The 23755-nt window shown below is 50.8% G+C and overlaps 1 protein-coding gene across 3 annotated transcripts in view; it reads right to left on the bottom strand.

Moving 5' to 3' along the window:
- Positions 1-7531: 7531 nt before the first annotated feature.
- The window catches only part of WFDC1 (WAP four-disulfide core domain 1), a 29607-nt gene continuing 13383 nt past the window's right edge, over positions 7532-23755 (bottom strand). The window contains exons 2-7 of one of the 3 annotated variants that reach the window (XM_053553528.1): positions 22071-22254; positions 17715-17798; positions 16680-16820; positions 11029-11070; positions 9557-9621; positions 7532-8021 (exon numbers count right to left, since the gene is read on the bottom strand). In XM_053553528.1, coding sequence (XP_053409503.1) covers positions 9578-9621; positions 11029-11070; positions 16680-16820; positions 17715-17798; positions 22071-22254 — 495 coding nt within the window. In that variant the 3' untranslated portion in view covers positions 7532-8021; positions 9557-9577. Of the gene's footprint in view, positions 8022-9556; positions 9622-11028; positions 11071-13530; positions 16474-16679; positions 16821-17714; positions 17799-22070; positions 22255-23755 lie in introns of those variants that run through there. The other 2 variants (XM_053553544.1, XM_053553534.1) reach the window with 2 other exon arrangements.

Raw genomic sequence — 23755 nt, 5'->3', positions numbered from 1 at the left:
ATGTTAACAGCAGCACTGACCTTGGCGGTAACTAGTGAGGCCGTAATTACCTCGGTTCAGTGGGGAGGGGTGTTGCCCATCTCAAGGCACCTGCTCAGTGGGTTCCTGGATCCGGTGCAGAACTTGCCAGAAGAAAGCCCCTCTGGGAGCAGCAGGTGGATGTGGGATGCGGGGTGGGTAGGACAGGAGGGTTTCCTGGCAGTCACAGGCAGGACAGCTTCCCAGGAGCTTCCGTGGCTGCCCCACACTGTGGCTGGGCCTGCTGAGTTTTTTCTATACATGTGACCCTGTCTGGGGCAGGCAGGAATCTCTGGCACCCAGATTGTAGGTGTTTCCTGCAGATTCCACAGGGCCTTCGCCCTGCCAAACTGTCTCAGTCACTGCGTGTTTTGACCATTTGGTTTGGTTTTGGTTGAAGGTACTAGAAACCCCTTCGTGCCAGTCAAAGTCAGGAGCGGCTGGCTACCAGTGGCCGTGGAGTTTTTGCCTTGAACCTTACAGTACAGGAGGGCAGCCAAGTATCCTGCCCCTTGGAAGAAAGAAAATGGTCGGGGTGGCTTTGCTCTCTTTCTGCCTTCCTCCTCCTCTCTCTCTTCCTCCCGCCCATAAAGAAGTCAGCTTCCCACAGCCCCAAGTTCCATCCCCTCTCTTCATGCGACCAGCAGATTCAGCTGATGTTTGCTTGTCCATTTCTGAGTGCCAGGCCTTGGGCCAAAAGCTTCACTGTCAAGGTTTCACTTAATTCCATAGTAGCCATGGAGGAAAGTGCTGTTTTCATTGTTCTGACCCCCTAAGAAGTCAGTTAGTGAGCAGAGAGGTTCAAGAACCTCCCTGAGGTCACACAGTTGAGAGCCTGGCTCCAAATCTCTTCTTTTATTTGTTACCTTCTGGCATTAAAAAGACTCAAGAGAACATTCTTGGGAGGGAAACACGATTAGCTTGATTTGAGTCAGGTGACCTATTTCTGGATCAGTCAGCTGTGGCCAAGGAGGGAGGCTCAGAGGACCAAGGTGGCCACCCCAGCCTCGGCTTTGGAGTGCTATTCCCAGGTGGTGTGGGGGGTCTGACACCTGTCCCCAACCCCTTGGTCCCTCCCTCCTTCCTGAGTATCCTATCTCCTGCCTTCCACAGAAACACAAATTTCCCTTCCCCCTTCATGCAGTTAGATGAGGCCTGAGTTCCAGTCCCACCCTGCCATTTTCCTAATGGTCTGCTCTTGGGCAAGTAACTTCACCTCTCTGAGCCTCAGAGATTTCATCTGTTAATAGGGACCCAAGACCAGCCACTTGCAATGTGGGGAAATTCAAGGGAGATAATAACCCTCAGCAGTTCCCTTTCATTTTCAGGTGGAGAAAAAAAATAGCTCAGAGCAGTCTGAGGGATGAGAGGTATGCAAAATTGTCAGGCCCAGAGAGAACAGAGTTTAGGAGGAGAGTGGGGGAACATCAGTCACCTTCCCCCCTTCCCCTGGGGCCCAGGACAATCATTGAAAGGCATTTAGTTCCTGACTGGCTGCATCACCCATTATTTTCATGTTTTAGAAATTTGTGATACTGAGAACAATGTACATCAATCAGTAGCTTATGTGATTTTCATGTAAATTGTTGGTAAACAACTTAGGAACTGTTCCCCACCACCCCACTCCTAACTACTGTTAACAGGAGCATCGATCTAGGACAATTTGCATCTATGCTCCCAGGCTGCAGTCCTCAAACCTCTGCCCAAATAATCTCCCTACTTATGTTAGTTTTGCCTCAGTTTTTTCCTTTAGCTTGGCAGGTTCAAGTTCAAACTCAATACATGAACTGTGTGACACTTGCTTAATCTTCTGGCCTGATATCCCCTGACTCCCAGAATGCCCCTCTCTCCGGCCATGCCCCACTGGAAGCTCCTTGAATTCTCTGCCCCGTGTCCAGTATTGTTTCCTCCGCCTCCTCCCACCTAACCTAGCTAAGTGGGATGAGGTCAACTGTGTCCCCTCACAATGTCCACATCCTAACCCCCAAACCTTATTTGAAAATAGGGTCTGTGCAGATGTGATTAAGTTAAGGATCTTGAGATGAGATCATGGTGTCCCTAAATCCCGTGACTTAGAGTCCTTATAGGGGAAAAACAGAGGGGAATTTGAGACACAGAGACAGAGGTCAAGCGAGGCGTCTACAGGCCGAGGACGGCTGGCAGCCCACAGGAGCCAGGCCCGGAGCAGACTTTCCCTCTGAGTCTCGGAGGAGACCAGCTCTGCCCATACCTTGATTTTGGATCTCTGGCTTCCAGAACTGAGAGAGAATAAATTTCTGTTGTTTCATACCACCCAGTTTGTGATAATTTGTTACAGCAGCCCAGGGAAACGGGTACTCAGAAACTTAATGCAGACATCTCCTCCTCTGGGGAGCCCTCCCTGACTCCTCCCTCACCTTGACCATGAGCCCAGAGCCCAGGTGTGCGGTCTGCCACCCTGACCATGAGGCCCGCAGTCCTGAGAGCAGCTGTGTATCTCCTTTTCCAGGACACAAACTGGTGTCTGCGATGCTGACGGCTTAGAGCGCAGTGGTCTCTCCCAGGGATGTCCACAATCTAACAGGTGGGATTTCAGGTGGGGCCCATAGTGCCTGCAGGAAGGGTCTGTCCTGGGGTCTGAGCTACCTCCACTCCCTCAACTGTGGGCTGCAACCTACCCAGGGTATACACTCAAGAAAGCCCCCTAGTGGGTGTTCCCGCACCATAGCCACTGTGGACCCACCTGCTTGCTCTTTAGACTAACTCACTGAGTTCTGTGAGCATGTTCTAGAAAAAAGCCTTGGGGTAGGGAGCTAATACTGGTGGCTCAGATGGAAAACAACCCTAAAAAGAATGTGGCCATGTCCATGTAACCAGGGTACAGGTACAAGGGGTTTTAGTTAAGTTTGTTCTTATGGACACACTGCGTGCAGAGGTGAGACTAGGCTGTTTTGTCTCCAGCAGATGTGGGAGTGGCCCACGGGCTCCACCACACGTTCCAAGCTTTCTGGTGTCCTGCCTCGCTGTGGGACCTTACGCACCCAGGGGTCCATCCTGCAGTCGTGTTCTGAGCCCCTGTTTGTTGTTAGGAAGAAGGTAGTCCTCTGAGCACCCGGCCACCCTAATCCCTGAAGCTGAGGAAAAGTCCCCAGGCAGGTGGGAGGCAGCCACAGCCTCAGCTGTCCCTTCAGTACAGGAGAACTTGTGTGGCAAGAGAAAAACTCCAGACCACAGATCCAGAGAAGTGGGGCCAGCCCCCTGTGGTTCCTGGGAAAATGGGATGAGGTGGGGCTCTGATGTCTCAACAACCAGCCCAACCAGTTGCAGGCTGTGTGGCCCAGGGCAAATTGCCTGGGCACTTCTAACTTCCTCCATGAACCACCTGGTGGGGACCAGGAGATAGTGCGGTTAGGATCTCTGATGGGAGGACGGTTACTCATGTGGTCAGATTGCACAATGTCCCTAATGAACAGAGAAGCTTAGCAAATCAAACCCACCCTGAGACACCACCTAACCCCAACAAGAATGGCCCGCCTCACAAAGTCTCAAAGCTGCAGATGCTGGCGTGGATGTGGAGAGAAGGGAACTCTTTTTACACTGCTGCTGGGACTGCAAACTAATATAACCTTTTTGGAAGGAAGTATGAAGAATCCTCAAAGAACTCAAATTAGACCTCCCACTTGATCCTGCAATCCCATTACTGGGCATCTATCCAGAAGAAAAAAAATCGTTTTATCATAAGGACACTTGTACTAGACTGTTTATCGCAGCTCAATTTACAATCGCCAACATGTGCAAACGCCTAAATGCCCATTGATGCAGGAACGGATTAACAAGCTGTTCTTTCAGAGCCAGGACTTAAACCCTGCCAGCCCAGCACTGAAGCCCCCGGTCACTCCCTGCACACTGCCCTTCCTGGTGGTCCTTTCCGCCCTAGGTGGTTCCAGCTGGGGGTCTGTCATTGCCACCAGCACAGGAGCATCCAGCCCCTCTAACCCCTTCCATTCCTTCCATTCCAGACAGTTCCTCTGTTGTCTCTGGAAGTTTCCACCACACTGCTGGGTGTCCAGTGAGTCTCCTGCTTTTCCCTGCCTCCTAGGCCGGGAAGTTTCCTGACCATTTTCACATCCTCATCTTATCTGGTCTTGCCGAAGGCATGGAAGGTGCTATCCCTGTTTTGAAGCTGTGATAACAGGCTTGGGGAGGCTGAGCTTTTTTGCCCAGGGACACACAGCCGAAGACCAGCAGCTGCCTGGGGAGCTCAGCTCCAGTCCAGAGCTCTCCCGTTTGCCCAGGCAGCTGGATGTCTGCTCAGACTGCAGCTCAGAAGAGAGACACTGTCTCTGGTTTCCAAACCAGGCAGGTCCAAGGGAGAGCTGTGACAGCTCAGAAGGGAAACTGCTCCAGGTTCAAAGTCAAGAAATACAGCCACATCCCAGACAGGTGGGGGAGGCATCACTGGCTATCACAGTCAATCTGTGTCCTTCTCCAAATGTGGAGGGAGGCTCTCCAGCTCGCTGGGGATCAGCAGGCCCTGGTTCCAATCTTCCCTTATGTACGATTCCACTAGGCCATAGGCACTGTGCAGGCAAGACTATTTCTAGGCTGCTCCTCTTCTTTGGCACATACCCTACCTCAAATGGAACTTGGCGTAGAATTAAAGGAAAAAGCACTGATGCCTAGGCCCATATAATCCCTTCACCTTTTTATTTCGAACTCACTAAAGTCTTCCTTTAGATTTATTTAGACATAGATTTTTTAAATCCTATCTCATTTGTGCAGACATCAAATAAAAAATGTAACTGTGACAATATTTCCTAGAATGTCTTCCTGAGAGCACTGACAGTTCCTCTATTGTCTCTGGAAGTTTCCACCACGCTGCTGATATCCATCCTGCACATCCCGACACACACGGATCGGGCAGTTCTGCCACCATCATGCCTGGGGCCTGATGGACAGTGGCCAGGACACGCCCAAACTTCAAGAATGTCAAAAGGTTAAAATAAACTGGCATCTCAGATTTAATAGGAAAAGGTGGACATGGCCTGGGGAATGTTATCCTTGGAGGACGAAGGTTTGCGTGAGTGAATAGCAGGTGATGAGTGAGGGGGAAGGTTAATTACCTTGAACCCAAGGAGAACCTACGGGGGGATTTACTGATGGAGGAAATGATATAAAGTAGAGATCATTGGGCTTCAACCAGATGCCCTCACTGGGGACTTTGGCAATGTCACATTTTTGGTTGTCACACCTTGGGGATGGATGCTGCTGCACCTAGTGGGTGGAGGCCAGGGCTGCTGCTCGGCACCTACAGTGCACGGGACAGCCTCCCCCACACAGAATGACCCTGCCCAAAACACTGTGTCAAGTTTGGGAAACTGGCTTAAACCAGACTGGGAGAGCAGTCCCCTTAAGGTGTTAATATTCAGACATTAATCACAGCCACACTTCCTCCAGGAAGCCTCCCATGACTGCCCTTCCCCTGCCCACAGACTGGGCTCACTTGTCACCCTGGCACCTGTTCCCTTGTGTGTCCTCACACTGGACCTGCACTCCCATATTTTCTCTGACTCCCTTGAGGGCAGAAAGCAGATCTTATTTCCCTCCGTGCTCCCGCCACCCGGCGGTATACGGCCCCCTTCCCACCCAGCGTTCTTATCTTAGTTGACAATTCACTCACATTCCTACAATCTTGATTCAGTTCACAGTAACTCTGTGAGGCTGAAGTTCTTGTTGACACATTAGAAACATGGATCCCGAGGCTCAGGACTGTGCTGTAACTTGCTCAGGATTCCCAGGCAGAGCCGGCTCATCTAGATGGTGTCGATGGCCCAGGGTTCAACGCTCAGCAACACCATTTGCTTGCTGGGTGATCCTCAGCAACCTGCTTAACCTCACCGAGGCCAAAATTCTACAGTTGGACAATGCAAATGTTCATTATCTCCCTATCAGGTTTTGTGAGGATTAGGAGAATTAGCGGGTACTGTGTCTGTCTACCGAGGACCTAATATGTGGCATCTCACTGCTCATCCCTCCCTGGTCCCAGCAGCTCTGAAAGGCAGCTGCTGTGCTACGCTGCACAGAGGCTGGGCCCACAGAGGGCCCACACCTTCCCAGGACTGGAACCCAGGTAGGCCTTTCTGCTTTCTGCCAGAAAGTGGGGCTAGGCTCATCCACCCCTCAAACCGAGAGACTTCTGCAGGACCCACAGCAGAGGGGTGCCCTCAGGGACAGGACAGACCAGCAGGCTCTTACTGGCTTCATGACTTTGTGTGAGTCTTTTAAGACCTCAGAGACCCTCGGCTTCCTCATCTGAGAGATGCGCAGACATTGCACAGACTCAAGTCTGTATGGATGTAATTGTTTGCTTCCACCATGTGCAGCCAGGTGGGGAGCGTGTAGTCCTCTAGAACCTCTGTTCTCAGCTGATGAACTCCCTGGAGTGTCAGCCAACTGCAGGCCAGTGAGGTTGGCCATCTGGCGTACATGGGCACCCATGGTTTAAGGGTGATCCTGGCTGTGACTCCTGGCTTGGCCCACAGAACTCAGGTGCATAAATCCTGAAAAGGGACTTACACCTGGAATCCACCTAGGCCTTGTTCTACCAAATGGAAATCGTGTTCATCTCTCATGGACACTGTTCTTGGGAAAAGTCATCTTTTTATTCCATCAAAGTGGAGATCAGAGCCTCCCCAGGAAGTGCAACTCTTACATAAGTCACACAACCTTTTCTTTTCCTACGTTCCCCCCATCTCATCTCTCCCCCAAAACAAATAAAATGGTTCTTGAGCAACATGAATGCACTGATGCTCAGAAATGACAAAAAAGGAGCAGCCGCCAGTCACCAATCTGCACTTAAAACTTGACTTGGAGTGTTTTCCAAGACAATATGGATTTTTATGGGGAGAAAGGGTGTGTGCTTGGTGGGTGGGGGGTGGGAAGTGCTTAGAGGGGCAGGGGTTTAAAATAGGGGTCCTTGGGTGTTAATTTTGGAATTAACAGGGTTGAATCCTGTGAAGAACTGTTTGATACCCATTACCACGGCCTGTTATGAGCGGACAGGTTATTGGTTTAGTTTAATCATTCCCCTCCAGACACATTTCCCACAGACACTGTTGCCTTTGGACTTTGTAACAGATGTCCCGGGGGCTCTGTACATATCCTTTTGGGTCCCTTTTTGCCCTTCTCTCTCTCTAGGCAGTGACTGCCCCTGAATTGACAACCCTTCCCGCTGAGGAGCAGCCCTTCTCCTCCCCAGCAACCTTGCTGAGCTTGGTGGGGCTCAGGCTGCCTCTAGGACCCCCAGAGGGCGAGCATCAAAGGCACCCTCCAGGCCCCTGCTACTCCCCCTCATCTGACCAAAGTTCCTCCTGCCCCACCTCCCCACTCCCCTGCTGGCTTTCCCAGGCACCTCCCTAGTCAATCAACAAGCCCCCTCCCGGGTCTGATCTGATACCTCATCCCAGCAACACCTACTCTGCCTCCCACCCTGATCAAACAGTGACAAGGTGTTACAAGACACGGACAGCCGGCGTCTTGTTTGCTGTTTTTATTGCTCTGTGACTGCCTGCCACCTTCTGCTAACATTCAGGCTTGGCTCATCCAATGTGAGACCATCAGGTGGTTAAACTATGAATCATGGATTACTAGGCAAGTTCATTTCCACTTCCTGATGGACGAATAGATTTGGGGAACATTTGAGACAAGTATGTGCCCCCAGAGCCAGACACGGAGGAAACCTACAAAGAACTCTAAGATGCTGAGCTCCGTCCTAGAAGGGGCTGCGGCAGTGCCCCCACAGCCAGCGGCTTCTTCCTCGGAGCCGCGGGTCCTCCAGGATGGTAGAACTGTCAATCGGCTCCCACAACATCAGCAGCCAGGTGGGTTGAGACAGGTCATGCTGTCCTGTCTTTAAGTATCTCCAGGGTCTTGCTCTGAGCTGGACATGAACTCTGAGGGTCACACTGCTCTTCCCAACTGTTTCCAAGGCTTAGCAGAAAGTGAAGGGGTATCTTGAAAACCAGCTGAAACGGAAGCAAAGAAAGAGTGAACTGAGCTGCTGTAGGGGCAGAGCCCCGGTCAGAAATCCACAACCCTCCTTCCTACAAAGTGCCAGAAAGATGCCAACGGCTGCTGATGTTGAACTCCTAACTCACCGCCTTGTCTTACTTGATTCCTATGCAGTACTCCCCAGCGTTCCCACTGGAAAGGATGAGGAAACTGAGGCTTGGAGACCTGAAGCCACTTGCTTAAGGTCACACAGGGGTGTCTGAGAATTTAAACCCAGGCCTGGCTGGCTCCCAAGCTCTAACTTCTAAACCCAGCCTGGAGGGCTCCTCTGCCTCTGGCCACCCCCATCCGTTAGACTCTCCTTGGGGACCGGTCCTGTCATCAGCAGGTAATAGATATGCTGGCACTGATCCCACAGGCTCTGGATCTTCCTGGAGGACTCAGCCCTGAATATTCTGGAATTGCAAATCTGACATTTGCCTTTCAAGGACATGGGAATTGGGCGAAGGGCAATCTCTTGCTTCTAAGAGGTTGGGGCTGGGTGGGTTTTCAGGGTTAAGGGTTGAGACTTCTGGGGCACTGAGACCCACCACCCTGGGCATGCACCTGTGTCTCGCCTCTGAGAGCCTCTGAGAGCAGAGCCTGGGCCTTACCTAGGAGCCTTCTTGGAGCCAGCTAGGGCCACTTCCTGTCCCCACGCTGGGGCCTCCCTTTGGTTCCCCAAAGCCAACATCTTTCCATCTTTCTTTCCTTGGGACTTTGGCTCTCCTCAGCTCCTTCTGCCTGGGCTCCTCGGGCAGTGCCTTCTGTCTTCAGGTCTGGCTCAGATGCATGCCCAGCAGAGCCTTCCCTGACCCCTGTGGAAGCAGCTCCCCAACCTGCCCAGTGACTTGGGACCATGCCCCCCCCCAACACTCTTCAGTAGGGTGTTTTGTGTTTATTGTCTTGGGGGCTTGTTGAGTCTCCTCCTAGCAGGATATGACTGCCATGGAGTAGGGGCTTTATGGAACCCACTCAAGGTGTCATCCCCAGAACAACACCAGTGTCATGGTGGACACCCAGGAACTGCCACTGAGCGGCCATAGCTGGCACCATGCCTGTCAGATAGTTGGCACCCAACAGAGCTGTTTGACAAAAGCGGGGAGTGACAGATGGTAGAAATGTCTGGGGGCCTTAAGCAAAGGCCTTAAGGCAAAGGAACAGAAAGATCCGACCCAGTCTAGTCTTGGATTTAGATGAGAAGGGGCACAGTTCCGATCACACACAGTTCTTGTTCTCTTTGAAATGACATTAAGTCCTCGCTTCAGCAAAAGTCACTCTTGTTCCTGTGTAGTGCTGGGTGTGACTGTTCCGCTTAAATCACAATTTCCAAGAATCTATGGAAAGGAGAAGTGAGGACTCACTGCATAAAGGGTTTCAAACTCTACGCCAGGGAGAGCCCTAGTGTCGCCTCATGCTCACCCTGGACAATGTGGCAGGAGAGTCGCAGAGGCACCTGCCTGCCCATGGACCCCCCCCCCACCTGGGACCTGCTGGTCCTCCCACCTACCTGCCTGTGGTGGAAGTGCCTCTATTGTCCCCTTCCAGGTTCTGCCACGTACTTTGAGTCGCCATCTGCAAAGAGACCACTTCTCCATCAGCACAGGCATGTTCATTCCTGCTCACCCGAGTCTGAGGCTCACCAGGGCCTGCCAAACTAAGTCAAATGCCTCGGCCAGGCCTAGGGACTGGTTCCTGTCCTCCCCTCCCTCAAACAAGGTCACTCAGGACCCCTCTGCCGTGACTCCCTTCCTTCCTAAAGCCCCCCAACTGGTGTCACCTACCCTGCTTACATTTCTGGCCTCACTCCCTGTTACCCTCCCTGGCTTAGGACACAACCCAGCTGCAGGATGGCCATGTTGCTTCCAACCTCAGGGCACCCCCCGTTTTGCTGCCCACTAATTCTCACTCTTCAGGTTGAGCCTTCACATCTCCCCTGTCCTGTCCCTGACAGGCCTAAGGTGTCCCCATAGCATCCAGTATGTGATGGGAGCAGGGCTTGTCACTATTATCATGAAATAACCTCTTGGGCTTTATTCAGGTTTGATATTGGCCGCATGACAGCAGGGAAAGGGCCTTTCATGTTCACAAATGTAGCCCTGATCATCAGGACAGAATGGTGAGTTTACTTGGTAAACTGGTGCTATACATTCTTGATAAAGACACGCTGGGTGATGAAAGAATGGGTGAAAGGGTGGGTGGAGGGATAAATGGACCAATGGGTGGATAGATGAATGATAGGAGGATGGATGGATGGATGAGTGGGTAGGTGAGTGGATGAGGGGGTGGATGGATGGATAAGTAAGTGGATGTTGGGTGGGTGGATGAGTCAATGGATAGATGGGTGGATGGGTGGGTGGATGGACAAATGAGTGGGTAAGTGGATAGATGGATGGATAGATCAGTAGATGGCTGAGTGGATGGATGGATGGATGGATGGAAGGATGGATGGATGGATAGATTGGTGGGTGGATGGGTGAACGGATGGATGGATGAGGGAGTGGATGGATGGATGAGTGGATGGGTGGATGGATGGATGGGTGGGTGGGTGAATGGATGGAAGGATGGATGTATGGATGAGTGGGTGGTTGGGTAGATGGATGACAGATAAGTGGTTGGTGGGTGGATGGATGGATGGACGGTGGGTGGAAGGAGGGATGGATAAATGGAAAATTAGGTGGGTAGATGATGAGAGAGATGTGTGGAAACCATAAGCCATGTTTTCCAGTCCTCCGGATGAAATCAGGGGGCCCTAGGTGTGGGCAGCTGCTGGTTCCAGCAGGAGGCCACCTTTGCCATGGGCCCCTCTTGGGCCTGTACCTCTCCACCTGCCATCAGACAACAGAGCTTCTACTTGATGGCTCAATCCTTGTCCCCACTCTGTTTCCCTATATCTCACCCCTGCACTTTTATTTTTATTTTTCACCCAAGAAACGCTCAGTACCCTCTTTTGTGCAAGAAAAGAGTGGTTTCATGTCTTACCTGGATATTCTTTGTGAAATTTGTGTCTTAGGATTCGCCCATCTGGAAGACAAGGGGTAACTGTCAGGAGATGGCCGCAGCTGTCTTCAGAACGCTAAGGAACTGTGTGTGGTGTTCACACTCACTCTTTCACAAGTGTACAAGGAAACTTTCCGGAGGCTACATGACATGTGATAGCAGACAGCCAAATGCAAAAGAGAGGGGGATCACTCAATTCGCATGTTAGGCAGAATTCCAAAAAAAACACAAAGTGTGGCGGCACCTGTGGCTCAGTGAGGAGGGCGCCGGCCCCATATGCCGAGGGTGGCGGGTTCGGACCCAGCCCCGGCCAAACTGCAACAAAAAAATAGCCGGGCGTTGTGGCGGGCGCCTGTAGTCCCAGCTGCTCGGGAGGCTGAGGCAAGAGAATCGCGTAAGCCCAAGAGTTAGAGGTTGCTGTGAGCCGTGTGACGCCACGGCACTCTACCCGAGGGCGGTATAGTGAGACTCTGTCTCTACAAAAAAAAAAAAAAAACACAAAGTGACACCACCCCTCTCACTGTTTTGTTTTCGGAAAATAGTTATTTTTAGGAAAATTGCTTTCTGTTTAAGATATAATGAGTTTACCATTGTTATCTTTAAATGGAGAACTACATAAGCATTTTCAATGCCTCAGCTTTGGCTTCTACTGTGACAAATGCCCACAGACAGGAAGGTTTGATGGCGTCTCCTCAATGTCTTTGGACAGTCAAGGGGTTCTGGGACCAAAAATTTGTGTACCCACTGTCTCAGCAAATGAACTAGAAGCAGCACGGTGCTCTCTAAATGTTATTACAAAATATTTTCACACAAGGAATAAGTAGGACTCTTTTGTGTCTGTTCAAAGGGGGCTCAAATGTCACCCCGGAAGATGACAAAGTGATGGAACACAAATAGCAACTTATCCCTTCTGAGCCTCAGTTTCCTCACCTGAAAATGGGTATAAAATTAGTACCTCTTCAAGTTACTGTATTGAAAATAATTTCATTTAAAACACTTACATGCGATATTAGGAGTCACATGAAGCCGCTGTTTTTGTGTGTAAATTGCCACCTGCTGGCAACTTCGTACATGTCAAATGACAAAGGAGTCCCCACTCCGTGCTCCTACTGTTGTTTATCACTCACCCATCTCTTCCTCCGCCCCCACCCTATGGAAGCAGGATATTTGTGCATGGGGTGTGGCCACGCGGATGTGCCCCGAAGCAATCTCTCCCCAATTTAGCTCACTGCTTCCTCTCCGTGATAGGAGCTGTCTTCTCTGCTATCATGTTCATCAATCCCATTGACTCGGTAGCCTGACACTGTTTTTCTGCTGTTTCGTGGCCACCCGAAAAACCACCAGCACTGACTTGTATTGTGCAAGGTGACCACACTCTGCGGAGTCACTCTACACCCTCAGGTGGGCACTCTGCAGCAACTGCAGCCATAACTTTTGCATTTTCCAGAGCAAATGGCCAGAGTTTTTGCAGACCAGGGGGCTCTGAAACATTCCTATATCCCCACCATCTGGGGAAGGATTATGGCCCATAATGCTACAAGGAGACAGGGGTCTGTGTGAACACTGAACTCCCTTCTCAGGTCAAACATAACTTATTACTAAAAGTGTTTACATGGGACGGCGCCTGTGGCTCAGTGAGTAGGGCGCCGGCCCCATATGCCAAGGGTGGTGGGTTCAAACCCAGCCCCGGCCAAACTGCAACAAAAAAAATAGCCGGGCGTCGTGGCGGGTGCCTGAAGTCCCAGCTGCTCGGGAGGCTGAGGCAAGAGAATCGCGTAAGCCCAAGAGTTAGAGGTTGCTGTGAGCCGTGTGACGCCACAGCACTCTACCCGAGAGCGGTACAGTGAGACTCTGCATTTATCTAACAAATTTCCTACTGCTCAAGGCTGCATGAGCCCCATGTTTTTCTTTTTGGGCAGTGGCCCAGCCAGGACAAGTATGGGTGGCTCTCTCCCCTGCTGAGCCTCAGTGTGACCTCAAGCACACTCAGAAAAAATGCACCAATTCCCTCCAACCTTACTCTCTGAGAAACCAGATTTCCTGTGTGTCTCTCACTAAAGACACAAACTGCTCGGATGTCCGGTTTCAGATACCAGACTGTCAAACTTGGCTCTCTCCCCCTCCAGAAGAGGGAAGAGAGAGGTCTGGCCTTGAGATCTGCACCTTAGGTCTGGCCATGAGGTCTGCTATTTATTTCCAAATGGTCCAGAAAAATACATATGTATATTTGTATTGGGGGGGGTTGGTGGGGGAGAGAAGTGAAAAAGCAAATGTGATGTTTTAACAATTGGTGAATCTGGGTGGAGGGTCCAAAGACTGTTCTTGCAACTCTTTTGTTACTCTGAAAGTATTTCAAATATGCAGTTAAAAAAAATAAAACTTCGATAAAAGGCTTCTTCCTTGGTAAGGCTGGGTCAAGAGCGGCCATTCCTCCTCTGAAATTTTTGCTCCAAAAATTTTTGCTCCTCTTGAATTTTGCTAGAATTCAAGATGTTTCCAAGGCTACGGATAGTTAGCAATAAATTACCAACAATTATTGCTAAGTGACAGACTCTTAGGACCAGGTGAGGGTAAATTCCACTTGCTTTCCACTGAGAGGGCTCCAGTCATTCCTGTGGGAGGGGAGCTCTCGCACACACATATGCACACCCACTCACACACACACACTCACACTACAGATACTCATACACACGTACACACATATACACTCATGTATACAAACATAGACACACACACACACTCACACACACGGCTCTGAGCCTGTGGACAGACCTGCAATTCCAGCTCTGCTCCTCGGTAAGCCCCGTTCAGGGTCTGGGCCAGATCCTGAACTCAAGTCCTCTCTTCCTGAGACAGGACCGTGGTGCACGTCCACGGAGGACCTGCCAAGCAGCACCGCATTTCACAGGAAGCCTCGCAACTACCCCATGATGCAGCTACTATGGTTTCCATCATCACCTCCATTCTACAGATGAGGAAACTGAAGCTAAGAAAGGCAAGGTGACCCGTCCAAGGCCACCCAGGAAGCCAGCTGCAGGCTTGGAATCTGTGTCTGTGGTTCAACCTGCACAGAGCTGCCCCAGCTCCACCTCTGCTGTTTTCTGCTTGCAACAGAGAGAAGGCCCATGGGCTGCTGGTAGTCGTCGGCCCCGTCAGCACGGCCATTGTTCAGTGATCGCTTTGTTCAGCTCCATTCTTGAAATGGGTCTTTTTTAACTGGCTCAGACCTTTAAGAACTGCTTTGAACTTGTTTGGCTCACCCAGGCATTTGAGGTCATATAAGTAAATGAAAGATCAGGGGATGAGAAAAGGCAAAGCAGGTGGCGGCCTTTCCCAGGCTATGAGTGACAGTGTAGTCCAGAGATCCTAACTCACCCATGGCTCTGTTTTGGAAAAGTCTATCCCTTCCACCTTCCAGTGGGCGCTGGCAGGCTGGCCAGCCCTCAGGGCTCTGCACCCCCCACCCACCTATGGCAGGTTTGGGTGTCTAGACACAAGCAGTGATGAAGCATCAAAGATTCTAGATTCTGTTCTGTGCTTGTGAAATGACAGACACGGTCCACATGGATGAATTCATTTATTCCTCAAGAGTCCTACAAAGTGGCTCAATTATTATTGGCTTGAGAGCCATGAAAAGGTTAGAGGTTATTTACCCACACAGCCCTGGGAAGCCAGGGAGCCTGGGGAGCCCACCCCAAACTGCAAATAGCAAGTGGAACAGAGAAGAAATCATAAAGGCATCCATTGAGTTCATATTGTTTTATAGACCATTTTTCAAAAGTTCAAGATTCTTGGCTGGGCACAGTGGCTCATGCCTGTAATTCCAGCATTCTGGGAGATCGAGCTGGGTGGGTCCCTGGAGCTCAGGAGTTTGAGACCAGCCTGAGCAAGAGCAAGACTCTGTCTCTACCAATAATAGAAAAACTAGCCAGGTATTATGGTAGGCGCCTAGAGTCCCAGCTGAGGAGGCAGAGGCAGGGGGATGGCTTGAGCCCAGGAGTTTGAGGTTGATGTGAGCTGTGATGCCACAGCACTCTAGCCTGAGCAACAGAGTGAGACACTGTCTCAAAGTAAAAAAAAAAGTTAAGGATTCTCAAGACAGTTTTAATATCTCATAATTATATTTGTGATGGTAATGATGTTAAATGGGTAACTGATTTTATGTCTGTGCCTTTCTTGAAAAGCTGCAAAGAAATAAATTCTCAAATCAGAAAAATGTAAGTTTTACCAGGCCATGCTCCTCTAGATATACTTTTAGCAAACAGCGTCACAGTAGTTATCATCACTTTTTTTTTTTAGACAGAATCTCACTATCTTACCCTTGGTAGAGTGCCAGGGCGTCACAGCTCACAGCAACCTCAAACAAACTCTTGGGCTTAAGCGATTCTCTTACTGCAGCTTTCCAGTAGCTGGGACTGCAGGCACAACGCCTGGCTATTTTTTTTTTTATTGTAGTTGTCATTGTTACTTTAGCTGGCTGGGGCCAGGTTGGAACCCACCAGCCTTGGTGTATGTGGCTGGCACCCTAACCACTGAGCACAGGCGCCGCCAGTTATCATCACTCTTAGCAGAGTGGCTATTAGGGACAAGAGATTCAGAAATGAGGACATGGGTTCCTGGTTGTGTGGTCTCCGTCTGACATGGCAAAACGTAGAGGGTCACAGATGTCTTTCAAACTCCACGACGGAACCTGGGTGGAGATCTCTCCCCCTTAGGCCTTGCGTGAGGCACGGGAGGGTTTCAGATGTTACCAGTGCTTGCCATGCGGTCCTTACCGTCTCCTTGGAAAACCACGCAAACGAAAGTGATGCAACCCATTCATTATTTATCTCCTCTGCTAAGGAGACGAACACTAATTTAGTGGAACTGAATAGTCCTGGCAGGAGTCCTGGGAAATGAAGGATTCTCAACAATGCAAATCTATGTGTGCGGTTAAGATAGATCTGGACGCTCCGCAGCTTACAGTCAGTTACTCCTGATAGGCTCATATGAAGTCCAAAGTACTATTAAGTAAAAAATTCATTAAATATACCTAACCCCCTGACATCGTAGCTTGGATGTGGGCCTCGCCTACCTCCAAGGTGCTCAGCAGACGTACTCCAGCCTGCAGCTGGGCAAAATCATCTAACACAATGCTGATTTTATAATGAAGTGCTGAATAGCTCATGCAATTTACTGACTACTCTATGGAGAGGGAAAAACAGAATGGCTGTGTGGGTTGACATGTGGTTCCTCCTGACTGTGTATCACTTTTGCACTTCCATTGAAAAATTGTTACGTGTGTGCATGGACAGAGATGAAACAGCCAGTGTTGGCTGACCACCAGCCACTCTGCTCAGTCCTGAGGGCGTTGCACATGTGGTTCCAATCAATCTCCATGCAGCATCAAGTACCCCATTTTACAGATGAGGAAACTGAGGCTCAGAACTATGAAGAAATTGACCCCAAGGTCACCCAGCTGGGAGACACACACCAGAGTCGCAGGTGGGCATGGCAGGGAAAGCACAGAGGACCCCAAGGAGGGCAGAGGGAAGGTAGGAGCAGCTCTGGGCCAGGCTGGTCAGGAGCCTGTCCCTGGTCAGGTCTGTGGGGAAGGGGGTCCCAGGGAGAACGGCCTGGGGGTCCACACTCACCTGCTTGCCGTCGCTGCTTGACGCACTGTCCTCGGTTGGGGACGCCCTCAGCCACGTCACCGGGGCTCAGGATGTGGCACTCATAGCCAGAGGGACACAGCAGTGGCTCCGCCCCATCCTCTGTGGTGCTACAGGCCTCTGCTGTGGGGGCCACGCATGCCGGGCGCTCAGTGGGCGGCCCAGGGAGGGCACAGGATGCATTCCAGACGCCAGATGCACCCCATCTCATCAGCAGCTTATGTGTGCACACATGCCCACAACGCACACTCACACCCACAAACACACACCTACACGTATGTCTCCACACACTCAGCTATACACACATCTACAGATACATCCCTATACACACTCACTTATACACACACATTTATGGATACACACATCTACAACACACACCCCTACACACGAACACACCTACAAATACACCCCTACACACCCACAAACACACACAGAGGCAGTCTGAAGTCAAATGATCCCAAACATACTCTCACATTCAGGTGACACCCTGAAACACGTACACACATCAACAGTCACACGTATACACACACACTCACACACCAACACACCCCCGCAGGCATACACACTCACAGCACAGCCACACACCTTTGCATGCACAACAGACAAGGATTCAGCCGCAAGCACAGTGGCACAGCTGCACACAGCTGTGCACACTGGCACCCCCACAACCCTCAAGGACCCGGTCCCCATGCTGTTCCTTCCAGCAGCTGGTCTCCCCCTCCCAGCTCCCTCCACAGAGAGTTCACATTATAGAGTAGTGAGCCCCTTATAACAAGTTTAGGGATTTGAAAGGTCACCCCACACCTCCCTTTCCATTCTGCACCCAGGGAGACCCTGCTCCTAGGGAGACTCAAATCCTTATTCTGAACTGGCCAAGCCTCCAGCCAGCATCCCATCTATGGCGGGGGGCAGGGGGGCGGATGGAAGGGTCCATGCATGGGTGACAGGCAGCCTGGTGCAGCAGCTAAGAAGGGGTCATGGCTGTGACATAGGGCCAGGGCTCTGCCCTGTAGGTACCTTGCAATACCTCCTCAGGGCCATCCAGCAGCCAGCCATTGCCACCAAGCCATCGAGGTTTCGGCTGCACCAGCCAGTCTAAAACTAAGAGAATGCATGGTTAAAACAAGGCCTTCCTTGGACACTGAGAAATGTCCCTCCATTAGGGGACAGGAGAGCCCCACTTAAGGATGGAGCATAGAGAATCCCTGTCAGAGAAATGCCTCTAGCTCCCCAGAACACCTTCACACCTTTCTTCTAGTGTGGGCTGGGCACTTGGCCACCAACCTGGAGAATACCCTTCCCAGACTCCCTTGCAGCTAAGTGTGGCTAGTAACTGGGTTCTGGCCAGTGGCCTATGAGTTTGACTGATGACACAACTTTCTGTCTTGCTCGTGAATTACCAGCTGCTTGCTCCCCTCTCAGTCTCTTTCCCTTTCCTGGAGGCTAGCAGCCACTTTGACCACATGGATGAGAGTGTCACTCAGATTGCAGAGCAACAGATGGAAGGAACTGGGTCCCTAGAAGGCTTTGTGGAGCACAGCCACCTACCCACTACAGACCACCTGTCTACCCCTGTGCTATTAGCCAACTGAGAAGTAAATGCCTCTCAGGTTGGGTCCAAGTGTTTACGGGCTTTTTTGTTATAGCAGCATAGCCTGTTTCTTAACTGATACATTTTGAACAGTAAGAGTCAGTCTTATAGTAAGAGTTATAAGAATACATAGACTGGAAGGCCTTCAAAAGGCAACGTTTGAAAAGTCAAATGCCTCTGGGGGGCAGGTAGATAATATAACTGAGAAAATTAGGCCAGGTTGGACCATGGAAGAATGGAGACTGCCCTCCCTGCACCCACCCCCACCCCGCCTCCATGGGTCAGCTGCTGGCTAGTATTAACAGCAAATTTAAAAACTTTAGCATTATGGAGATAAAACTGTTCTGGAGTCACATTTGCTTGTGATCCCTGATTTATTCTGACTCCAAAATATGACAAAAATAAAGATTAGAATAGAATAGAAATGAATGGAGTAGAAAAAAATGATGATCTAGCACCTTCTAAAGTACACAGATGGGTACTGCCAAAGGTGCTGGTGGGATTTTTCTCTAAAAGAGCACGAGCTGGGGCGGCGCCTGTGGCTCAGTCGGTAGGGCGCCGGCCCCATATACCGAGGGTGGCGGGTTCAAACCCAGCCCCGGCCAAACTGCAACCAAAAAATAGCCGGGCGTTGTGGCAGGCGCCTGTGGTCCCAGCTACTCGGGAGGCTGAGGCAAGAGAATCGCTTAAGCCCAGGAGTTGGAGGTTGCTGTGAGCTGTGTGAGGCCACGGCACTCTACCAAGGGCCATAAAGTGAGACTCTGTCTCTACAAAAAAAAAAAAAAAAAGAGCACGAGCTGATTGTAAGGATGGCAGAAGCTGGAACAGCAGAGGGAGGGAGCAGCTGGTGGTAACTTTGAGGGTGGGGGGATGACATGAGGACCCTGCTGCTTATTCCAGCCTTCCAGTTCTTCCCTCCTTCTCCCCAACACCTCAGGCCACGTGGTAGAAGAAATTTTCAAAAAGGAAACATATGAGTATTTACCATTCATATTCTCTTTTGCACCCATCAAAGGCTTCTGAACAGTAGGGGACTGTATAATTTTTTCCAGATCTTTTAGAACAATGAAACTTCATCAAGGCTCTATTTGAAGACCCCTAGGCCTCATAGCCCCAGAGTCTCAGCTCTCCATGGCCTTTCTGGAACTACCTGAGATCACATCCCATATATGTCTTGGGGTCTTCAAGGAAAACGGAAATGAAGTGTGGAAGATGCTTAGACCAGGCCTGATGTATTCCAAGTCACCTCATGACCAACGGTTCTCAATGTGGAGCGATTCTGTTCCCCAGGGAATATTTAGGAAAGTCTTGAAATGGTTTTGGATGTCATATCTTTGGGGGTGGAGTTACAGGTTGAGCACAGAAATGTTGCTGAACATTATACAGTGCACGGGACAGGGTCCCCTTCCCTGCCAACTGGAATTATCCAACCCCAAATGTTAACCACGATATCAATGATACCATTATCATTATCATCACTAACTTATGGTTTGACTGCTCTTCCTCCTGGTCAGTGAATGAATAAATGATTGGATATTGACCGGGTACCTCTTCTGTGTCCAGAGGCCATGAGAGGTGCTGGGGATAGAGCAGTGAATGAAACAGATAAAAACTCTGCCCTGCGGGGCTGACCTCCAAGTGGGGAGAACAGGCAATGGACAAACAAGTAAAACAATCTTCCAGAACACGCTACAGAGAGAAATTAAACAGGGATGGAGTGAGGGGGGAGGATTTTCCTCTTGCCATTTCAAGAGGAAAATTGTTCCTGAGAAAAAGTACCCTCTGCACAAAGGTCTAACTAAAGGAGGTGAAGCTATGAGCCATTCTGGGGGAAGGATGTTCTGGGCAATGCAGGACCGCATACGTGGGTCCAGGTGATGAAGCAGGCGTCCCAGGTCCCTGCACTCAGGGCCTAAGGCAATTGACACTTGCTTTTATTGTGAGACAACTATACTGAAACTGCGGCTGCGCCTGGTGTATGACCTTGGATGAGTGATTCAACTTCTCTGAGCTCCAGTGTCTTCAGCTGCACAATAGATCTGATAACAGTCTACGTCATGGAGCTGTGTGAGCATGAAACGAGATCGTGTATGGGGGATGCCGTGTACAGTTGTGTAGTTTGCAGGCGAGTCTAGAACCCCTATGCCAGGTTGCATTCCAGTGGAAGTCACTTTTTCTGATTTGCCCACCCCGTGGAGGCTGCCTTTATGTGCTCTTCCACCAGGAGGGGGCACCATTTTTCTTTGTTATGAAGGCTGGGGGTGGGGGAGAGGCGGCTGGCCTTGAACAGCAGGTGCTCACAGGCAGAACTCAGTCCCATTCTGTTTTTACCGAGCATTACAAGATTAATTGCGAGCATTATTAAGGGTGCTGAGTCTCTTGTCAGCTCCTTGACCACACTCCCATGAGCAAAGTGTGGCCATTCTTGCCTTCTCCAACTCTCCTCTCAGCCTTGAAAGGAGGTTTTGGGGATAGCTTCCAAGAGCCACCCTCAGTAATTAAGGCCTATGGGAACCCGCAGCCTCTGCAGGAAGGTTATCTGAAACCTATCAAACAGGCTGTTGTTATCTGTAGCCTCTGCCTGCACAGAACGGAGGGTGGAGAAACCCTCACTGCCCCGTCAAGTACCACTTAGGGTCACCTTTTCCCCACCCAGGAAATAGCTCTCTGTCCACCCCTACTTAAGTGTCCCACCATGGGCTTCCCTCCCACTCCGTCTAAACCTCCCCAAAGGGATCCGAAACTCCTCCCTGCCAAGGATGAATCCTGAGGACTGCTCCTCCCCAGGAAATCAGCACTAGGATCCAACAAACACCTGCTCCAAGCCCCACACCCCGCTGGGCTCTTCCGGCTGCTCCAATGCTTCCAGGCAGTGTTCATTTCAGCCTGTTTTACAGGAGAGGAGACTAAAGGAAGTGACAGCTGGCCAGTGGATTTAAACCCAGGACTTTGTCCTCCGCCTCTCTAGGTCACACCCAGTCTCCATCTCAGATGCCTCCAGGGCCAGGCATATGAGCGAAATGGGCCAGGTAGGGTCAGTAGGAAACTAGAGGACCCCGTCCACTTGCGACCACCCAAGACTCCATCCAGCCCACTTGCGGCCACCCAAGACTCCAGCCCAATGTGGTCTGATATTTTAAAGAAAGGCCCCCAGTCTGGATTTTATTTTCTTTGAGACAGAGTTTTACTATGTTGCCCTGGGTAGAGTGCTGTGGCATCACAGATCACAGCAACATCCAACCCTTGGGCGTAAGTGATTCTCTTGCCTCAGCCTTCCAAGTAGCTGGGACTATCGGTGCCTGCTACGATGCCCTGCTATTTTTTGGTTGTAGTTGTTATTGTTGTTTGGCAGGCCCAGGGTGGATTGGAACCTGCCAGCTCTGGTGTATGTGGCTGGCACCCTATCTGCTTGAGCTACAAGTGCCAAGCCAGAATTTTTTTAAGTGAGAACTCTCACCCAACCCCCATCTTCAGAGGAGGTGGCACATTCCTTGGAGGGGGGTCTCCTGGACTGTGGGCAGCTGGGAGTGCCTGCCTCCACACTATCCTCATAGGAGGTGGCATTTCCCGGGAGGGGCGTCCCTGGCATGGGGGTGCTCGGTGAGCCCAGCAGGGTGCTTGCTCCAGGAGTCACTGCCTGCCCCATCCCACGTAGGAGGCAAAGAAGGTAGGAGGGTAGTGGCCAGCGCACGCAGGTGGCCCAGCTCCTTCCTCCAAGTTGGACTTTCCCCCCACCACCCCCGGACAGCTCAGGGTACCGGTCGGTGTCCCCTCCAGCCTACCTGGAGGGGGCGGCACGGCCTCCAGGCAGGCGTACCCGCAGCCGTTGTTGCAGCAGCGCCGGTGGCGCGGGCACTGGGAGTCCGCCTGGCACCGCTTGGCCTGGCAGGCGCCGGGGGGCAGCATCCGCGGGGGTGGCGGGCAGCGGTCTGCGCGGGGCTGTCGGGGGCCGCTCACTTCCTCGGCCTGCAGGAGAGGGGGGCATCAGGCCATTGGGCGCCTTGGGTCCCTCCCAGCCCCCAGGTGGGCGCCAGGACCATGGCACACGCGATCCCTCTGGGAGGGTGGCTGGGAGGGTGAAAAGATACTGCCCTCCTCTTTGTTACAGCCCAGAGCCAACCAAACTGCCCAAAGGCCCAATGTACAAGGGTAGAAGGATCTTGGTCTGTTTGCTGGAGAAGTTGTATTTTCCTGTGGGAAATATATATATGTTATATACGGTATATATTTGTATACATGCATATACACGTACAGTTCTATGTGTACATACAGGTTTTTTTTTTTATTGTTGGAGATTCATTGAGGGTACAATAAGTACATACAGGTTTTTATCTTTCTTTCTTTCTTTTTTATTTTTCAGAGCCCCTCTTGCCCAGCCTGGAGTGCAGTGGCCAGATTCTTGGCTTACAGCTGCCTCAAACTCCTGGGCTCAAGTAATTCTCCAGCCTCAGCCTCTTGAGTAGCTGGGACTATAGGTACGCCCACCTGGGCTAATTTTTTTTTTTTTTTTTTTGTAGAGGGTAGAGATAAGGTCTTGTGATGTTGCCCAGGCTGGTCTTGAACTCCTGGCCTCAAGTGCTCCTCCTACCTCAGTCTCCCAAAGCGCTGGGATTATAGGTGTGAGCTCCTGTGTCAGGCCTTATTCATACATACAGATTTCTTCTAACCTATACATTTTTATAGAGCTTTGAGAATTTACAGATCACACTTGGAATGAATAAATACACAAGATGACTTGAATAAATCTTACAAACATAATATTGAGGAGAGAAAAGCTCAAAAGAGAACACACACCGTGATTTCACTTATAGTTGAGAAACAGGCAAAGTTGATGTGACAAGTCAGGAACTGGTCACTGGTGGCAGTGACTGGTGGGTCTTTGGGGGCTGGCTGCTCTGTTTCTCCATCTGGGTGCTGGGCACACAGTGTGTTTACTTTCTGAGGGTTTGTGGAGTGGCACACTTGTATGTACTTTTCTATGACATTTCAATAAAAAGTTAAACTTGGCTCGGTGCCCATAGCTCAGTGGTTAGGGCGCCGGCCACCTACCTGGGGGCTGGCAGGTTCAAACCCGGCCCAGGCCTGCTAAACAACAACAAAAAAAACCAGGTGTTGTGGTAGGCACCTGAAGTGCCTACCACAAGGAGGCTGAGGGAAGAGAATTGCTTAAGCCCAAGTGTTTGAGGTTGCTGTGAGCTGCGATGCAACGGCACTCTACCCAGGGCGACACAGTGAGACTCTGTCTCAAAAAAAAAGAATTAAACGATAAGACACGCTACTGTATTTAACACACAAGAACAAGGGTGAGTGGGCTACAAAATGTGCATTTCAGAGTGGAGGTTGAGCATAGAATCCACCAGGCCACCCTCTGCACCAGCCTCCATCTCTGCTGCTAACACAGTTTTGCTTGTGGATTTGAAAATGAGACGTGTAGTGGGCAGGTCACACACATTCACACACATACGTG

Source organism: Nycticebus coucang, chromosome 2 (assembly GCF_027406575.1).
Source record: "Nycticebus coucang isolate mNycCou1 chromosome 2, mNycCou1.pri, whole genome shotgun sequence".
NCBI lineage: Eukaryota > Metazoa > Chordata > Mammalia > Primates > Lorisidae > Nycticebus > Nycticebus coucang.
Note: the sequence above shows the minus strand (reverse complement) of the source record. Positions and strands in the feature narration are given on the sequence as shown.